The 21,362-nt window shown below is 40.5% G+C and overlaps 1 protein-coding gene across 1 annotated transcript in view; it reads left to right on the top strand.

Annotated features, from left to right (window-relative positions):
- wdr27 (WD repeat domain 27) overlaps window positions 1–21,362 on the top strand; it is a 326,961-nt gene that overhangs the window by 162,540 nt on the left and 143,059 nt on the right. The window contains 1 exon segment of the mRNA XM_078405889.1: window positions 2,623–2,725. Coding sequence (XP_078262015.1) covers window positions 2,623–2,725 — 103 coding nt within the window.

Consider the following 21,362-nt stretch of genomic DNA (forward strand, 5'->3'; position numbering starts at 1 on the left):
GTAGCGGGTCCTTGACCAACATGGCCCAGAACAAACCCATCCATTTGCACCAAAAAACCCTTTAAAGTCATATCTTGATCTATGTCATCTGTCAAAGCCGTCTAGTTTTTTGGATGCTTGAGTCTGATATTTAGAAGCATTAAAAAACTATTGAAAAACAGTTATCAATTAGAAATTGTCATAACTACTTAATGTTTTTTTTAAATTGAATGACCCAAAACCCTTTAGTAATTTTAAATAATTAGGACATTTAAACTATATACAAAAATTAAAAAACTAACTTTAGTTGAACTTTCATCCTGAAACCTATAACATCTTTATTGTAGCACAGGTGAGCAGCACAATGCCTACACTATTGAACTAAGATTGGATATTCAGAGATTGGGTAGGCAGGTACTGTTTTCCTTAGAGCAAAGAAAGTTGAGGAATGACCTTATTGAGGTTTATGAAATCATGAAATTATGAGGGGCATAGACAGGGTAGATAGCCCCATTCTTTTCCTCAGGATAGGGGCATCTAAAAGAGAGAGGTTTAATGTGAGAGGGGAAAGATTTAAAGGTGATCTGAGGGGCAGGCTATTCACATGGTGGGTGTGTGGAATGAGCAGATGCAGGTACAACTACAACTTTTAAAAACATTTGATAAATACATGGACGGAAAAACCTTGGAGGGATATGGGCTAAATGCAGGCCAAGGGGACTGACTTAGATGGGCATCTTGTCAGCATGGACTATGGGGCAAAGGGCCAATTTCTGTGCTGTATAACTCCATCAATCTAAGAAAATATCCAGAGGCCTGATTACTAATCCAGAGAAGTCGTTTTGAATCCTGCCTTAGAGCATGGAAACTAAATTCAAGAAATTAAGTCCATCAGGAATAAAAAGTTAATATTAATAATGGTGACCATAAACTACTGGATTGTTGTGCTGAAAGAAGTTAGCATGACTGCCAGTTAGGGGTCGTTTGGGGATGTACTTTTAATTGTGGGCTTATTTATCCAAAATTTGTGACTGTGTTCAAGGATCTGCAAACAAATTTCCTAATTTATCTGCTGAGAAATTCTGCATTTGTGCATTTGGAAAATTCCTGGAGGGACTAGGCAACCAAGTTTGGGCTTTTGCACGGAGAGCCTGCATTGATGATAGACAAGTGTCATCACTTAAAAAAATGACGGTATTGATCTATTTGGCTTTTGTACCTGCTCTACCATTCGGTAAAATCATGGCTCATCTTTTCACTCAGTCCCCGTTTTCTGCACCAAAACCTGTATCCCTTGATCTCCTTAATATTAAAAAAAATAACTTTCTTGAATATACTCAGTGACTGAGCCTCAGCGATCTTCTTACAGAACATTCCAAAGATTCATTGTTTTCTGAGTGAAGAAATTTCATCTCATCTCAGTCTTGCGATTGCGATTTTCCCTGCAATTTCTGGCCTTTAACTTTCATTTCGCTGTTACTCCCTCGGTGTTTCTTTTGTTCTCTTGTTGCAAACATTTATGGAGCACCTTGGTATATCTTGAAGAAGTTATTTAGGACCTGTGCTTAGAATTTCTTGGGTTCCACCCTTAAGAAGTTTCATGAAAAATGGAGAGGAGTGTTCAAAATGAATTTCCAATCGACAGTTGAGTAGCTTCGAAAGAGCCTGAGGTTGAGCAGCTCTAAGCATGGCACTGTAGACAAAGATTGGGGGTGTCTTCTGTTTCAAAGAATTTGCAAAGTATTCATAGATGGATGAAAGTTTAATCTGTTGTCATATCTAGTGATTAACCCAACTGATAATTGGTATTTGTATTAGTTTATTATCATTACATGTACTGAGATACAACAAAAAACTTAATTTTGCATGCTTTCCAGGCAAATCATACCACACATGATTACAATCAAAACGTAACTGATAATCACTTCTCCAGATAGAGAATGGGACTAACTAGATGGAGAGCGAATTGTGTACTTGCCTTAAAAGAACTTGCCTTAAAAGAAATGACTGTGCCATCTATATATATATATTACTTCAACTCTCATCTTGTATATTTGTGGGTTTGTGGATATATTTGTTTCTGAAATACAGCCAAAACGGTACACCATAGCGCAATAATTTTAGGCCCACCTTACTCACCATTGGCATGCGGTTCTAATGGTTGTTATATTTTTTAAGTTATTCACTTTTTAAAACTTTAAAAATCACTTTTTGAACTTTAATAAATCCCTTTTCCATTTGCCCTGCCATCAGCTGCGCCAGCGCAGTAATACCTCCGTCTTCGACGTCACAATGGGAACCCAACGGGTCCGTGCCTGCGCAGTTGGGGTCCGGTGATCTAATACTTACGATAGATGGCCGCCGGATCCGCGCATGCGCAGTTGGGGGAAGGTTGCAGCTCGGAGGGGGGCGGGACCCTTCCGCGTGACGGGAGTGACGGCCAATGAGAGGGTTGAGGAGGGATGGAGTGGGTGAGTGTCATCAGTTGGGGGAGGGTTGCCGGGCCCACAGGAGAGGTTTGGATGGAGGGTTGCCGGGCCTGCAGGAGAGGTTTGGGCCCAACGGGTCCACGCCCGTCTAGTGTTACTATAAAATCAAAGCGATGAAAATGTATTGAACTGACGTAAAGTGATGTTTCTTCAGATCTGTGCGCCGATATGAAGGACACGTGAACCGTTGTCAACACTGTGGCATTGCCCTGAGCCCCTGTGGGAGATTTCTGGCTACAGGCTCTGAAGATAAGTGTGTAAGTAACTTTTAGGACACATGCTAATGCTTTACATTGTGGCGGTTTAACAAAATGCTTACAATAATTGTGTGACCATTGATTCAAAGACATGTATTTGACTAAGAACCTAATGGTTATATTGCAACTTATAGTTACGTAAGTCTTCCAATGAAACACCAAGTGTTTGGTTTAGATATAATGATTAAAAAGTACCGGCAGCGATTTCTAGAATTAGTTAAAAAACCCTCCAGATATTTTCATGGATTCATAGAGTCATACAGTATGGAAACAGGCCATTTGACTCAATCCGTCCATGCCAACCAAGATGCCCTCTAAGCTCGTCTTAGTTGTCTGTGTTTAGCCCATATCCTTCCAAATATTATTCCAAAGCACACGGGGTTGAGGTGATCACACTTGCTGACACCCCACTCTACTGCCATTTATTCACAATTTCCCACAGTGCCATTTACTGGGTGATGCCATCGGGGTGAGGGAACAAGTACAGGTAGTATTGTTATAATGCGATATTTAAATTTCTAAGAAAACTTGTGTTTTTGAAAATCGCTATTTTATCTGCAGTAATTTCAAAAATAAAGATCATTTTAATAACTATAAGTTATAACTATAAGTACTTTTGTTATTCAAGCTGAAAATACTAAAGACTGTATGATACATTGTTAAATAGAGTAATATTGCTCGTGTTAATAGGTGATTGCTTATGAATTTCAATGGCCTTCTATCGGGAAAGTAGCAGCTGTGTTCTTAAGAAACAATGGTGTCTGATTACTGCAGAAAGACGACAATAAAACTTTTTTTTTCCTAAGACAGCCTTTTTTCTGCTTGCCAATTTCCAAAGTAAGCCTTAAGTAGTTCTCCAGTTCCCAATCGAAGTCGCTGTGTACCAATTAGGCCTGTGTAATTTTAGTAGGGTTCATTGATCATGTTATATCCAATTTGCTTTGTGGAAACATGCACTAGAGCAAAAAACCTGTAATTTCAATCAAGCGTTTTTTTTCTGGAAGTAAAACCATGTAGAATCGCAAAGGAAAGAAAATTAGTTTGTAGAGCCATCATGAATGAACCAAAGTTGTCACCTACAGGGAATTATTGGGAGTGAACTACATGATCAAAATGTGGAGGCTAAATCACAAACTTGATTAATCATTAATCATGACTTTTCTATAACAATCAAACTTTTATCTTAAGTTATCATTCTACAAAGTAGTTGCATTTTCCAGCCTTTTATTGTCGATGGAAGTTTAATTCTGCTTTAACAGTGGGCAGGATTTTACTGAGTCTAAAGTGAACCTGTTTGAATGGAAACAATTCTGGGCCTTTCATGCACGGGGTTATACAATTTACTTGATGTTAATGGCCATTGTGCGTGCCATAGATTCTGTGTGTCCCCATTGATTTTGATAGGGATAGTATATCTATGGAAAGGAATGCAAAGATAGAGATATGTCTATTTTTTTTTAAATGTGTGTTTAATGTTTTTATGGTTTTTTTTGTTGGAGGATGGACTCACACTCTGGGCATACAACTCATACCAGGGAAACATTCAACTAGAATGCAAAATATTTCCACATCTCTTCTCTCTTTCTTCAACCACTTCCTCAAATCTATGTCCTTTGCTAATCAACATACTTCGTTCCTATTTATTTTAACAATGGCCTCTATAATTTTATACATAACATAAATTTGGCTTTAATATCCAGAAATTCTTCTTCATGCAATGAGTGGAGGAGGCTGTAATTGTGAGGGAAATATGCTGAGCTTTTCACTGGATGGATAAGATAATAAACCAAGATAAGCTGATAGAACACTTAGAAAGGAATAATAAGACAGGAATAACACAGAAAGGAAACTCAAGCTTAATCATCCCTTTCCAAAATGTTGCATATCTATGTGGAGGGCACAGATGCTGCCTGACTTGCTGAGTTCCTCTAGCGCTTTCATGATTCCAACCTTTGCAGTTCCATGGGTCTCTGTTAATCTGTTTGAGTTTTTGAGGACGTGACTAAATAAGAACTATTAGATGTGGTATATTTGGATTATGGGAAGGATTTCAACTGCACACAGTTGATTTATGAACTAAGAGCACATGGAATTATGTAGTATCTGGACATAGATTGAGAATTGTAGACACAAGGACTACAGGTGCTGGTTTACCAAAAAAGACACAAAATGCTGGAATAACTCAGCAGGAATTGAATGAATGAATAAGTTTATTGGCCAAGTATGCATATACAAAGAATGTGCCTTGGTGCTCCGCTCACAAATGACAACACAAACATACAGTTAACAATTAAGAATAAAGCATAACCACATCAAAACAATAAGGATACAACATTATGATCTAAACATGTGGGTGAAAATAAACCAGAGCAATAAAGAGGCTACAGACTTTGGTTATTGAGTAGAACTATCACTCGTGGAAAAAAGCTGATTTTATGTCTGGCTGTGGCTGCTTTGACAGTCCGGAGTCACCTTCCAGAGGGAAGTGCTTTGAAGAATTTGTGGCCAGGGTGAGAGGGGTCAGAGATGATCTTGCCCACTCGCTTCCTGGCCCATGCAGTGTACAGTTCGTCAATGGGGGGAAGGTTGCAGCCAACAACCTTCTCAGCTGTGCGAACGATCCGTTGCAGCCTCCAGATGTCGTGCTTGGTGGCTGAGCCAAACCAGACCATGATGGAGAAGGTGAGGACAGACTCAAAGAGTGACAATAAACACATCCTTCTTAGCTTGGCTGGTTATAACTTGTGGGGGACCACAGGGACTGGTGATTAGGCTCAGGCTATACACAATCTAGATCAGCCACTTGGCTGAGGGAATGACATGTCACATTAGTTATTGATTTATTATTGTCACGTGAACAGAAATACCGTGGAAAACCTTGTTTCGAAGTTTGCAGATGACCGCAAACTATACAGGAAAGTGAGTATGGAGGCAGATATATAGAGGCTTCTCAGGTATATGGACAAGCTGAGTAAGTGGGTGATGATATGGTAGACGGAATATTAGGTGGAAAAATGTGAGGCCACCCATTTGATGAAAATAACAGAAAATTAGAATATTTGTTTCATGATGAAAGAATGGGTTGTGTTGATATTTCTGAGGACCTGCTCGTACGTCATTGCAGAGCAATGTGCAGATGCAGCAAATGATTAGGAAGGCAAATGGTATGTTACCTTTATCAAAAAGGGGGCGTGGCTGTGTTCTGCAGCTGCGGCTCACCGGCAGTCTCTCTGTCTTTTTTTTTGTTTTTTTGTCTATTGTCATCGTTTAATGTACGTTTTGTTTTATTTTTAACTCTGTGTATGTGGGGGGAGTGGTGGGGGGGTTGGGGGAAACCTTTTTTCAAATCTCCTCCTCAACGGAGATGCGACCTTTACCGTGTCGTATCTCCGTTCGCGCTACGGCCTAACATCGTGGAGTCGGCGGCCTCCAGCTGGGATCGACCTTGAAGACTCCGGTCGCAGGGCCTGGACTTACCATTTCGGAGGCTTCGGCCGTGGGCCCTGCAGACCGCAACATCGGGAGCTCGCAGGTCCCTGGCTGGCGGCCGGTTTTTGGGAGCTCCAGCCGTAGCAGCTTCAACCGCCCCGAAGTGCGAGGTATGATCGACCCGCTCGCAGGCCCTTCATCGCCCTGCGTGGCTCGGCCGCAGCACTTTCCATCGCCCGGTGGGGGCTCAGGACTTTCATCGGCCTGCTTGGCTCGGCCTTGGGACTTTCCATCGCCCGGTGGGGGCTCAGGACTTTCATCGGCCTGCTTGGCTCGGCCCTGGGACTTACCATCGCCCGGTGGGAGCTCAGGACCTTCATCGGCCTGCTCGGCTTGGCCCTGGGACTTTCCATCGCCCGGTGGGGGCTTCAAAAAGTTGGGAGCCTCGATCACCTCGTGGCACCACGGGAGAAGAAATCAGGAGGAGATAAGACTTTGCCTTCCATCACAGTGAGGGTGTGCCTAGAGCAATCACTGTGATGGCTGTTTGTGTAAAAATTGTGTAAAAATTGTATCTGTGTGTCCTGTGCTTTTTGTTGTCTACTGCCGGACCCTGACGTGAGAGGACGCTGGCGTTGTTTATTCGCCGCTTCTCCGTTAGGATAGTTTGTCTGTTTGTTTTTATGTTTGATTGTTTATGTAAAGCGCTTTGAGCACCTGATAAGGCGCTATATAAAATAAATGCTTATTATTATTATTATTATTATTATTAAGAGAGGTTTTGAACACAGGGGTAAGTCAGTTATTTTTATTGTACAGAGACTTGTAGAGGCTGCACTTGGAACATGTTTACAGTTTTAGTGTCTTTACCTAAAAAAGGATACATTTACCATTGATAGAGTCCACCAGTCTAATTCCTCTGATAGCAGGAACCGCATTTAAGGAGATATCAAGTCAACTGGGTTTGTTTTCAACAGAGTTTAGAAGAATGGGAAGAGATCTAATTAAAATGTACAAAGTATTGACTGGTGTAGACAGGCTCAATTTGGGGAGGTTATTTCCCTTTGCTGTGGTGTCCAGAATAAGGAGCCATGGAACAAAATATTTAGGACAGGGATGAGGAAAGATTTCTTCATTCAGAGTATGGTGCAATTTTGGAATCTTATATCACAGATGCCAGTTGAAGCTTAGTTGTTATATCTATTCAAAACAATGATCTATAGTTTTCGGATCGTAAAGAAAATCAAGGGATATTGCGATAGCACTGAATTAGCTCAGAGGTGGAAAAAAATTGATGGGTTTGCTCACTCGAAGGGCAACTTTGCTTACTCGTGCTCCTATGTTCTAACGACGAACCAAATGATTTTCCTCATCTTCCACTACATTGAGAAAATGGCTCAGTAAAAAGTTTAATTTAAAATGTATCACTTAATGCATTATAAGAAGTAAATAGCAAAAATTATACTGCAAGGCCTGTGGGAAGTTAGACTTAATAGGTCAGATGGCTTTTTTTCAATTGCTTACTTATGTTATTGCATCTTGGCTTCATGTTAAACGTGGAAGAGGGTGTTGTAACAGTTTCAATTTAAAAATAATAAGAGCTTCTGATATATTGACCATGCACGGGACTAACTAATCGCTTGGTAAAGACTTTAGCGCTCGTACTTTGATGGAATGTAATATTTTTAGCCTTTGATCTTTTTTTATAATGGGAGATCAAGGGAAGAAGCAAATTCCTCCAGACGGGCATCATATATCTTGAAAAATGACAAGGAGCCAGCACTTTGTGAATCCTTCCGATGTAGCCTTTTCTCATGTCTTATAGCCAGTGATTGTATGGTAGATTTTCATTACTTTATTAAGATGGATAATTTTAATAACTACTACATGTAATAATTCATCTTTATTGAGAGAAGTTGGATCTTTTGTGAGTAAAACATGACCTTAAATTGGCTTGCTTTTGCACTAAAGCAGTGATTGGATTTCAAACAATTTGATAAGGGGGCAATTAGTTTCTTGATTACATAGTAGATGAAATTCCAAAGATCAGACTGACACAAACAAGGCAATAAATCAACAGCAGTGGCATTCTAGGCATGCAACAAGTGAACAGGATGGAAAAGATTACCAGCTTGAAACCTTGACACGAGGAACCAGATGAAAAGTGGAGCTGGAATAGAAATTTATGGTACTGCATTTTGATTAAATTAACGAAAAGTGAGGCATAATTCAAAAGTTCAAAGTTTTCTATATTCTGTAAATAAAATTGATAACAATACTCATGTAAACTTAAAAGTGAAGTAAATGCACAAATGCCATTATCTTTAACAAGTTTTCAGTTTTCAAAAGAATCCATAACTTAACACACATCTACATATCTGGTTAAACTGTAAACTTTGAAACATCGTGATTGTAACCCCTCTTCCTTTAGTATCACATCATACAGTGCAAATCAAAGTATTGCGTGCTCTCAGGGATTTCCTGTATCTGGGAAAAATACTACCTTTCAAAAAAACAGACTGATCTTATCAGTTTCTAAGGAGATGAATTCCTCCAGTTCAAAAACAATATGTTCAATTTCTTTTGTAATAGAGTCTAGCGGAAATCTCCCCAACACCCAAAAACTCTGTGCAGCAATCCCCTTACTCTCAAATGGCTGTGCATTAATTTTGTTTAAACTCTTCATTGAGGATTTTTTTAATGAGTAAAAGTATAAGCCAAGAGACATAGGATCAATCAAAGTAAGGCATGCACACAAAAAATACGGTGAAATAAAAGTGGTTTAACTACTTTATGTTTGTAGTTTTGTTGGGGGAAAGATATACTTCTATGCATATTATCACATGAAAGATCTTGCTTGTTCTGCCTGCTTTATGTCTTCTGGAAGCAAGTGGCCATACATTAAAAATATGTTTCACGTGTTCTCACTTTTCCAGTGCAAGGGAGCAGAAAACCTTCTTCTTTTCATTAATACCAACTCCTGAACTAATAAACTCTGTCACTAAGATGGACAAGGACCACAGTCACATGGAAATGCGCAGCCACATGTTCCTCATCAAGTCACTCACCATCCTAACATGGATATATATCGCCAGTCCGTCATATCATCCTTTCCAACTGGGGGATAAAGTGAATAAACAATAAATTAGATGATGAACGGTTACTTCTGGCTTCCCCAGACTGAGGCCTAATTCTCTCTCGAAGATAATGCTCGTTTGATTAAACTCTGGTTATCTTCCCAAACAATTCCTTCTATGAATCAAGCTCTGGTTCCATCAGTCAATCAATCAATCAATACTTTATTACAGACTCAAGGTCCAGATAAAAGCCAAGACATTACATATAATAAACATACAGAAGCACAATAAGTTACATACAAAAACATAGTAAGTTACTAATGCATGGTTTAAAGCATCAGCCATCAGTGATCAACAAGGAGGCAACTATACCAATGTATCCACAACTGTGATTGATAGCGTGTAGTACTAAACCTTATTAATGATAATGCCAAGATTATCTAATTTTCAGAGTCATTAATTCGGCAAATAAATTTATACATTAAATTTCTTAGCACGGCTTGTCGGGTATTAACACCTGCAGCCACAAGCATTTCACTTGCACTACATCATCTTGGTCTCTTAAGTAATATCCTCATGTCATCATTAAAAGCTACCTGAAGATTCTGTAAGCAAGCTTTTTTATAGTTTGACCACAAGTGTGCAGTGTCGAGTGGTGTACAGTATGCTCTGAACAGAGACAGCTTCACCCCATCTGTACATGCACCAAACTTGCGCAAGAGAATGTTTGCTTATGTATACATCATGCGGCGTTGCCTATAAATATCCTCATCATCTGTCATTGGTTCTGTAATAAAATGTACAAGATATTTTACCTTATTACACACACTAAGATTATTATCAGTCAATTTAAAATCAGGAAATTTTAGACATTTATCCTCTTTGGTTCAACAGATCATAACAACACTCTTACTGGCATTATATTTGATATCATGTTCCACACCAAACACAGAACATATAGCAAGGAGCTGCTGTAGACCAGCGCTAGATGGACTAAGGACCACAAGATCATCTGTATACATAATATGGTTCACTAAAATGTTACCAATCATGCACCCAGTATTACAGGCTTTCAATTGCTTGGACAGATCATCAATATGGAGATTGAAGAGAACAAGTGCCCATCTAATTTCTGTTTGGAGGCCTTAATTGTATCTTCCTTCAGCTTTATCGATAGAGAATTTCAGTTTCTAACTACTTGCAGAGTCAAAGATTTTCCTTCTCTGCTCATTGTATCTTTTACCCAGAATTTTAGATCTGTGCTCCTTATTCTTTGAACCAACCGGTAATGGGAACATATTTCTCTGAAATACATAATAACATAAGAGATGTAAACCAAAATTAGGCCAATCTGCTCCTTGCACTTGTTCTGCCATCCTAAGATTATGGATAATCGTTCACATTCATGCATTCCTGCACCACCAGGTCCCCAGATTCTCTTATTATAAAAAATTCTGTAGATCTTTGTCTTGAATAATGTTGTACAACTCTTTCAAATCTCACCTTAACTTTGAGAAAAACCTCAGTTTCTGCATTCCAATCTTATTGCCAAAATCCCTAAAGCATTTTTCCTTCCACTCTTTCTAGTACCTTCCTAAACTGTTTGATTTAATACTTCAGTTGTGACAACTGTGATGGAGGAGTCTGGCACTTTATTTGTTTCTGTGAGGGTGACTGTGCCAGATATTTACTTTGAAAACAATCCCAGCTTCTCCATGCTAATCTTACAGTGAAATCCCTGGAACCAGACTTAGTAAACTTTCTTCCACTCCTTCTAGTCCCTTTACTTATTCCCTTTAACCAGAAATGAAGGAAAAGTGGTGTGGACAGAATGGGTGTCATATGGTGGTGAAGTGGCATACAAAGCAGGAGGGATATTTATTGGAATCCTCACTAATGGTATTTTGAATATTTGGTTAAATATGAGAGCCATTCTGAAAATAATCATCATAAACACAAATAGGAATTGGTAGACTGGTCAATGTTCAAGGACTCGGCAATGAACTTGAATGGGTATGCCAAGGTTGTTGCCGACTTCATAAGGAAAAGTGTGGAGGACTGTTTTCCCACCAAAGCCATCTGAGTGTTCCGCAACCTGAAGCCTCGGATGAACCAGGATGTTCACAATCCTCTGAGGGTCAGATCACCGGCATTCAAGTCTGCTGATGCAGATTCATACGAGAAATTGAGTTTTGACCTCGAGAAGGCCATCAAAAAGATTAAAATTGACTTTTGCTCTTAATTGGAGGATGAGACAGACATTCAGATGCTGTGGTAGAGCTTGCATGCCATCACTTCTTACATGGCGAAACCAAGTGGCAGCTGAAGCGACAGCGAGGCATCACTCCCGGACAAGCTCCGTATGTTCTACACAGACTTAGACAGGGAGATTACTAATGTGCTTTCTTGGGCTCCCATTGCCCCTGATGGTATTGTAATCTCAGTCACTGAGGCTGACGTCAAAGGTCCTTCAGGTGGGTGAACCCTCGGTGAGGTTCTGGACTTGATGATGTACCTAGATGCGTTCTCAAAATCGGCTGCAGTTTTTGAGGACATCTTCAACCTCCCGTTACTGAGGTCTAAGGTTCCCACCTGCTTTAAAAGGCCATTAATAATATCTCTGCCAAGAAGACTAATATGACATGCCTCAACGACTATGGACTGGTGACACTAACGTCCGTGGTGACGAAGTGCTTTGAGAGGTTGGTTATGTCTCATATCAACTCCTACCGTAGCAAGAATTAGAACCCTCTACAATTGGCTTACCGCCACAATAGATCAATGGGGGATGCAATCTCGCTGTTTCTCCACTGTGCATTGGACCACTTGAACAATAAAAACATATCCGTCAAGCTGATGTTCATCGACTACAGCTCGACGTTCAACACCACCATACCCTTCAAACGTGATACCAAGCTCAGGGAATTGGGTCTCTGCATATCCTTTTGTAACTGGATCCTCGGATCCTCGGTTTCCTCATCAGCATAATCAGTACGAATTGGCAACAACATTTCCTCCTTGATAACCATCAGCACAGGGGCACCTCAAGGCTGTGTACTCAGTCCTCTGCTCTACTGACTCCATTCCCATGACTGTGTAGCCCGACACAGTACTAACTCTATCAGTACTAACTCCACCAACGACGCTATCATTGTTGGACAAATTACGGTTAATGATGAATAAATGTATAGGAGGGAGATCGATCATCTGATTGAATGGTGCCAGAATAACAACCTGTCTGGGAAAGCTATGGATCCACAAACCTGTCTTCATCAATGGGTTGGTGGTGGAGAGTATTAACAACTTCCAAGTTCCTGGGTATGCATATACCTGAAGATCTGTCCTGGACCAAGCACAATAATGCAATCATAAAGAAAGCCCATCAACGCCTTTATTTCTTTAGAAGACTGAGATTGGGCATGTCACTGAATACACTCTTGAACTTCTACAGGTGCACAGTATAATCCACATTGACGGGTTGCATCACATCCTGGCTCAGCAACTAGAACACCCAGAAACAAAGATTACAAAAAGTGGTGAATTCTGCCCAGTCCATCACATTTTATGACTTCCACACATTTGAAGGGATCTATCTAAGGTGCTGCTTCAAAAAGGCAGCCAGCATCATCAAGGACGCACATTGCTCTGGCCACATCCTCATTTCACTCTTGCCATTGGGAAAAAGGTATAGGAGTCTGAAAACTGACCTCCAGGTTCAGGAACAGCTTCTTCCTAACAACCATCGTCATTGAACACTACAAACACCAACTAAACTTCGAACTACGAACTGTCTTGGTTACAGTAGGGCCTTGGGCCTTTTCTTTTGTTTTGCACCGATATCGAGGTTTTTTAATTTATTTAACTTAATTTTTTATTATGTTATCTATTAAGTACTGTGTGTACAGACATGTTATGCTGCTGCAAGTACGAATTTATTTGTTCCCTTTCAGTACATATGACTCTTGACTCTCTTGACTCTGGGGGGAAAGGCAACGATTCTGAGGGATTCTGCTCTTCGGGTTCTCTTGAGTTTAAATTTTCTCTGCTGTTCTTCTCAACACATCTTCCGTGCTTCAATGTACATTTTCCTTTTGATCTGGTTATATTAAATTGTTTACATTTTTGCTCGGTTGGAGAATTCCTTTTACGACATATAATGTTTCAGTTCAAGGCCGTTAGGGAACCTTTACCCCAAAGAATTATGGAGATGGTGTGCTTCTTCATTGGAGCATGGTTTCCAAAAATAATGTTATCAGAAGTAGTTTTTGTTAGAAGTAAAGTAATAGTTATTTGATGCTTTCTTTTTTTGGCAGGAGACAGAAGCATCACATTCTTTCAGTATGGGCTTCTTACCACTTTCCATTTCAAATTTTCAAACAGCTGCACGTAAAACAGATAAATTTTTAAATTAAATCGCTGGCTATCAATTTGACTTTGCTGACATCTGAAGTATGTTTCTATCATTGAAAAAGGTAAATCAAACGAGGAAGGGATATTCTAAATGAACTGGTCATTTCAGAGATACATGTGAATGTAATGGAAAACCATATAAAGCAGTTTATTTGTAGAATAAAAGAATTAAAGAATTATTTGTAGAAACTCCGATTTGGATTAGCCAGAACTGATTTTCTGTTGTCATAATAATTCAAAAGCAAGGGCACAAGTGGAAATACAATGGCTAAATTACCAGACTGGGTAATGGAAACAATGGGTTCAAGATGGCGCACAAGCCAGACAATCTTTTTTGTGCTAGTCACAGAAGTGGATCTGCAATCACGCATTACAATCGCTCCACTTTTTAAAATTTCTACTCCGGCAGCAGCATTTCTTACTTGAACAATGTACTATTCTTTTTATCATGTATCTGTACACTGTGGATGGCTCCATTGTATTGTCTTTCCACTGCTTGGTTCACACACAACTAAAACTTTTCAATAAACTAAACTCAAACTCAACCCAGACTGCAACCAGAGGTCTGGACTAACAATCCATAGCAGTTACACAATTTAAATTCAGTTTATAATTTGAATGGAAAGCATTCATTCTGAACTTTGCTTGCCTTCACACAACACTTTGGATGAAAAAGGTTAGAGCACTTCAAAATGGTTCGGAGTGGGAACCAGCTGAGGTACACAGAGATTTCTGAATCCACGTACATCAATCATTCAATTGTCCTGGGCAGGTGAAGAATATGGTCAAAAAGACAAATAAAAACCAAAAATACGAGTAATAGATCGGGTAGATGCACAGAGTCTCTTGCCCAGAGTAGGTGAATCGAGGACCAGAGGGCATAGGTTTAAGGTGAAGGGGAAAAGATTTAATAGAAATCTGAGAGGTAATTTTTTCACACAAAGGGTGGTAGGTGTATGGAACAAGCTGCCAGAGGAGGTAGTTCAGTCAGGGACTATCCCAACATTTAAGAAAAGGTTAGACAGGTACATTGATAGGACAGATTTGGAGGGATATGGACCAAACGTGGGCAGGTGGGACTAGTGTAGCTGGGACATGTTGGCTGGTGTGGGCAAGTTGGGCCGAAGGGCCTGTTTCCACACTGTATCACTCTATGACTGATTGGAAATGCAGCCAATTGGGCATTATTTATGGAAAGAGAAACAGTTAATATTTCATGTCCTGGACTGATGAAGGGTGCCGGACCTGAAACTCGATCTCTTTCCACCGATGCTACCTGAACTGCTGAATATTTCTGGCATTTTCAGTTTTAATTTCAGATTCTGCAGGTTTTTGGTTTTCCTTTCCTGATTAGGCTAAGCCTGGAGTATTTTGTTCAGTTCTGGGCATGGTACATAGGGAAGGAGATTTTGAGTGAAGGAAAGATGATAGCTATACAAAATAATATCTGGAAACTCAGGGTTAATTGGAAAGATTAAAGGAGCTAAAGTTTTATTCCCTGGAATAGGAAAAGAAGGATTTAATCAATGTTTTCATGTTATCTAATAAGTAAGATGGAGAGAAAGTTTTTCCAATGAAATAAAAGCTGAAAATGATGGAACTATTATTTGTTCAGGCCGCAACCACACAGGGGGAAATTGAATTAATGTTTCAGGTTAGGGGTTTATCATCATGAAAAACCATCAATCCAAAACAATTTACTTTCTCTCTTCAGAAATGCAACCTGACACACTGAGAATTGTCACCAATGTTATTTCCATCACATCTGCACTGTTTTGCATTTGTACTATCTCACTGCTGTGGAGTCTGGGACCTAAAATGTAAAGCCAGGAGTGAAGTTTGGAACTAATTGCTAGGACTCTCTTTTTGAACAATATGACCACATAAGTAAGGACTTGTCACCAAAGACGACTGGAAAATTATAATCAGGGGTTGGTAGAAATTTCTTATGCTTTTGCAAAAGGCAATTGTTGCTTGGTCAATTTTACTTCCAAGACTGATAAATTTTCATTAATTAATGTGATCACATTGAAAGTCAAATTTGCTCAAGTGGATTTAACAATGAAATGTTGCTATGTTGTAATGTTGCTAAGTCTGGGTGACATGTGATTCAGATGAGAATTGGAGCTGAATTGGAGCTGTTTTTCTTTGAGGTAGAGAACACAAGGTTTTGGAGGTACTGTCAAGGGGTCGTTGGGAATTGCAAATGATACACAACACAGCCACAGTGCTATTGGTGGGATGTGAATGTTTAAGGTGGTGTTTAGGTCACTGATCATGCAACCTGTTTTGCTCATATCATAGTTTGCAAAGTCGATGCATTTATTTAAACTATTTCACAACCTCAAGACATACAGAAGACATACAGCTAATTAATCATTTTTGATATGTAGGTAGTTTTTTTAATTAGGAAATGAAGCAGGCCGCTTGCACATCAGAATCAACACTGTGATGTTTGAGAGAAAACACTACTACTTTTCATTGATATGCATGGAAGGAGGCCATCTGGCCCATCCAGTCTGTGCCAGCACACAAAGCAATACCAATATCCCATTATTTCTCCCTGTAACCTATTTTCTCCTCAGTCCCATCAATTTTAGCACCCACCTACACTTGGATAAGTTTACAGTGGCCAATTCATGTACCAGCCTACAAGTCTTTTGAGGTGCTGGAGGAAGCCAGAATGGCTGATGGAAACCCACATGGTCACAGAGAGAACTGCTAACTCTACACAGTGTTGGAGGTCAAGGTTCAACTCAGATCTCTGTAGCTGTGATACAGCAGTTCTATTAGCTGCACTACCTGCGGGATTTTTCATATCCACCTGAGGGAAAATAAGGCCTTGATTTCTTGTTTCCCCTGAAAAAAATAACACCTATAAAATATAGCATTTCCTTATCAAGGCACTTGTTGCTGCACAGCATAGAATGTGAGCTTACATGCAGAGATTTAAGCCTAATTTAAATAATCCTCGACAGTTGTGTGCATTAAATAGTGCAGTGATGTGAAGACGTCTTTAGTTGAGAATCCCACAATTGTGGTAAATTACTTAATTTCATGGATAGCAATATGGAACTACTTGGGATTGTGCAAATCAGGGATAGAGTACTCATTCTACACTGACACATAGGCACAGATTTGTTGCTTTAAATAATATTGAGACGAACAACACTTATAATTATAACACAATGAATTGAACAGCGTTTTCCAGCATCCTTGTTTAACGCCAATTGGTTGTGGAAATTATGAGATATCAACAAATCCACAGGCTACATTGTAACAGTTCTACGTTGTTAAAACCAAGATAATATTGCAACTGAAGACTTCTACGAGTTAACACCTCCCCAGTAATTATATCACAATATAATGTTAGGGATCATGTCGGTTTTGTATGCATCCTCTAGCAGTAATTTTCTGTTCCCCACGAGGTTAAAGTTATTCTGTACAATAGAAAACATTTGCATGCATAGACAGGAACAGAGGAATATTGTTAATAATGGTGGGGAGTAGGGGGGTTGGAGGCAGACAATCTCTATGGCTTCAAAATATTAATTTTAAAAGAGAGTCAAATTTGTTTAGAAATTAGTTTCTTTAATTTAATTTTACTTGTTTCTGTCTGTTTCGACCTATCTCTCTGATCTCATCTTTTTATCCTAATCGTTATTTCTCATTGCACTCAAGATTTTGTTCACATTTATAACTCCTGGTTTAAATTTTGCATGACTCCATAGGAGGAGCTTGGTTGTGAGACCTGTTATTGCTTGCACTGCTCTCATTCACTACAAATTGCCTGGATCAGGTGGTGACTGGAGCAGGATACTCCTCAAAATCTGGTCATGACATGGAGCGCAATGGGCGAAGTAGCCGACACCTGCGTTGTCTGATTCCATGATCAAGAAATAACACAACATCAACAATTGGAATGAGTGAGATACATTGATATTGTAAGCTAGGTTTTTGGACTATGTGTTTGTAGCCTAAAATGTGGAATGAGCGGATTTCTATAATTGAGGTAGGCTTATTGCTTTTAGTTTTTTAATGAACTTTTGGAATTATGGTGAGGAATGCACTGGCATTTATGGAGTTAAGATTAGTATTTAAAGAGTTTGTAATTGGAACAGCGTAGTGGTATAAGGTAACTCAATATAAATTATTGTATGTCTAAATGCAGTCTGTTATGCTTTATGTAAGACTATTTTTGACATTGGTTAAAGGAGTAGTGGAAATTTCAATTACTGAAGACAGTTTTGATGTACAACAGAATTGTTGTATTAGTTACAGGAGTGATAGAGAACTTATTTTGTTATTCGGAATGAATTAGGCAGAACAAATACGTATTCAGTTTTGAGCAAAAAAGAATGCTGTCGGAACTTGGCGGGTCAGTGAATATTTGTGGAGGTAAATAGATAGAAAATAGAAATGATGTCTGAAACATCAATTGTCTTTTTCCCTCCACAGATGCTCCCTGACCCCCACTATAGTTGTTGTCATGCCTTTGTTGATTTTTCCTCTACTAAAGGGAAGTAAGTGCATTTTTGTAGTGGCATTCATGGTCTTGGGTTATCCCAAAGCACATTATAACCAATAACGTAATTCTGAAATGGAAATGAGTGCTGTAGGGCAACAGATACAGCAGCCAATTTGTCCACAGCTTGCACCCACAGAAGCTCCTAGATGACACATTGCTCGGGTCATGGGGATAATCTAGATAACACGGACACCTACATCAGGCCTCTATTTATTTACTGAAGTTCCACCTTCATCACTATATTACTAACCAAACTCATCTGCACTCTGCACTGCCTTCTACCACTGGATCCTCAACTTTCTGATCCATAGACCATAATTAATGATAGGCGATAAGCCATCTTCCACAATAATTCTCAACACCAGTACCCTGCAAAGATACATTCTGAGCCCCTTACTGTACTGTCTACGCCTATTGCACTAAAGAAGTCCCAGTCTTTATTGGGGAAGTTAATGTCACCCACTGTGCCAACTCTATTGGTTTTGCATCTTTCCATAATCCGCGTACCGTGTGTCTACCTATCTGTTGCCTTAGCTTCCGCTGGCTATTGGGAGCCCCATAGTATAAGCTCTACTCATATTGCTTCAGTGGATGAACCCTCCGGTATGTCCTCTCTGAGTGCAGCTATGGCATTCTTCCTGATGGCACGGTAGCGCAGCGGTAGAGTTGCTGCTTTACAGCGAATGCAGCGCCGGAGACTCAGGTTCGATCCTGACTACGGGTGCTGCACTGTAAGGAGTTTGTACGTTCTCCCCGTGACCTGCGTGGGTTTTCTCCGAGATCTTCGGTTTCCACCCACACTCCAAAGACGTACAGGTATGTAGGTTAATTGGCTGGGTAAATGTAAAAATTGTCCCTAGTGGGTGTAGGATAGTGTTAATGTACGGGGATCACTGGGCGGCACGGACTTGGAGGGCCGAAAAGGCCTGTTTCCGGCTGTATATATATGATATATGATGATATGATATTGCAACTCCTTCATCTCTTTTACCTCTCTATCTCATCGGAAACATTGAAACCCTGGAATGTTGAGCTACTTGTTTGAGAGTTAAAAGATTATACATATCTTTACTTCAATTTTTATTTTTAGAGTCCTTGGGTGAAAGAATGATACAGCGTGGAAGCAGGCCCTTGGCCACAACTGGGCACTGCCGATCAAGTTACACAATGAAACCAGTCACACTTGCCTGAATCAGACCCATATGACTCCAAACCTTTCCCTTCCGTGTAAAACTTTCTACTTAGGCATAGAAATCTACTACTTTGCCAAGAATTGTTTACTGGCCCCCAGCTGCTGGTATTTTAAGTCTTTGGTGGCACCTTGTTTCTTCTATTCATTCACAATATCGTGTTAATTGCATTTTGCCATTGTTAAATCAGAGTATGTCCACCTGATATACTTTGTCTTGACAAATCAGGCCTTGAGTTATGAATGAGCCATATTTCCTATCCACATACTCATCCAAGTCACACAACATCCAAGCCTTATAAAATATGTTTCGGCTCCTCCATTTTTGAGGGTCTATAAACATTCTTGGAGTGTGTACACCAGCAGGATGCAGAGGTTCGTAGGGTTACTACTTGCTCAAAAGCATAATAAATTATGACTTTATTAGCATCCAATAAATGAATAAAGATATGATATAAGACAGATACATTTATAGGAGGTTTAGATGATACTAGACGGGCGTGGACCCTCTGGGTCCAAATCTCTCCTGTGGGCCCGGCAGCTCTCCGTGCAACCACCCCCCACCCCCCCTCCCACTCACCCACTCACCCTCTCCATCCCCCCTCAACCCCCCTTATCTCCCCTCCTCCCCTAACCCTCCCACCCACTCACCCACTCCATCCCCCCTCAACTCCTCTTATCCCCCTCCTCCGCTCAACCCCCCTCACCCACTCACCCACTAAATCCCCCCTCAACCCCCCTTATCCTCCCCTCCGCCTTCTCCCCACTCACCCATTCCAGCCCCCCTCAACCCCCCTTATCCCTCCCCCCGCCGTTTGCACCACCGCAAAGTCAAAACATCGTAAGTCGAAGCATCGTAATTCGGGGAGTATCTGTATTAGATCACGTGGCCGGAAGCGTGCTGTGGCTCACTACAGGTCGTTGCCGTTTGCACCATCGCAAAGTCGAAATATCATAATTCGAAGCATCGTAAGTCGAGGAACATCTGTATTAAATGAACGGGCCCCAACTGCGCACGCGTGGATCTTCTCCTATTGCGACATCAAAAACACAACCCTCTGCGCACCACGGGAGGAAGGTCACCATGACCCTCTGCCGCCGCGCTGCACCATGGGAGGAAGGTCAGGCGTGGGGCACGCCGGGACAGGGCCCCGATCCTCCTGGCAGGGGGGGGGAGCGCATTCATTAAAGTTTCTGCTCAACAGCTCAGCCCCCTCACTCTCATCACTCTGGCGGATCCCGTCCCTGGTAGCCATCGTGCCCCCCCCCCTCTCATTGGCCGCCACTCTAATCACTCTGGCGGGTCCCATTGTGACATTGAATGCGGCTGACGGCCAATAAAAATGGAAAAGTGATTTTTAAAACTTTAAAATGTCAATAACTTAAAAAATATAAGACCAATTTGAACGAAACATGCCACTGCAGACCCCAGGACAATGGTGAATAAGGTGGGCCTAAAATTGTTGTGCTATCATGTACCATTTTGGCTGTGTTTCCGGATGAATGGACACAAACAAACAGCACAAACAAAGGGAACAAACAAACGGGGGAACAAAAAAATGAGAGTTTTAGTAATGTATAGATAGATGGGCCAAATGCAGGCAAATGGGACTGGCTTGGATGGGGCATCTTAGTCAGCATGGATGAATTGGGCTGAATGTAGACACAAAATGCTGGAGTATCTCAGCGGGACAGGCAGCATATCTGGAGAGAGGGAATGGATGACCTTTCAGGTCAAGACCCTTCTTCAGTCAATTGGGCTGAATGGCCTGTTTCTGTGCTGTATTAGTCTATACTCTATGACTATATTCTATAATTATCTGCATCACACAATTATCTGCTGTAGATGATCACAACGAGTGTCAGCCTATATATTTGTCTTAAAATTCTGAAACGGTCGTTAATTCAACATGTACTGACTCTGAGATGAGAGTGCTATCAAATGAGCAATGGCTGATGTGCTTCAAATTTTTATTTTCATCCACATGCATTCAGTACAAACAT

The sequence above is a fragment of the Rhinoraja longicauda genome, chromosome 9, assembly GCF_053455715.1.
Source record: "Rhinoraja longicauda isolate Sanriku21f chromosome 9, sRhiLon1.1, whole genome shotgun sequence".
In the NCBI taxonomy this organism is placed as follows: domain Eukaryota; kingdom Metazoa; phylum Chordata; class Chondrichthyes; order Rajiformes; family Arhynchobatidae; genus Rhinoraja; species Rhinoraja longicauda.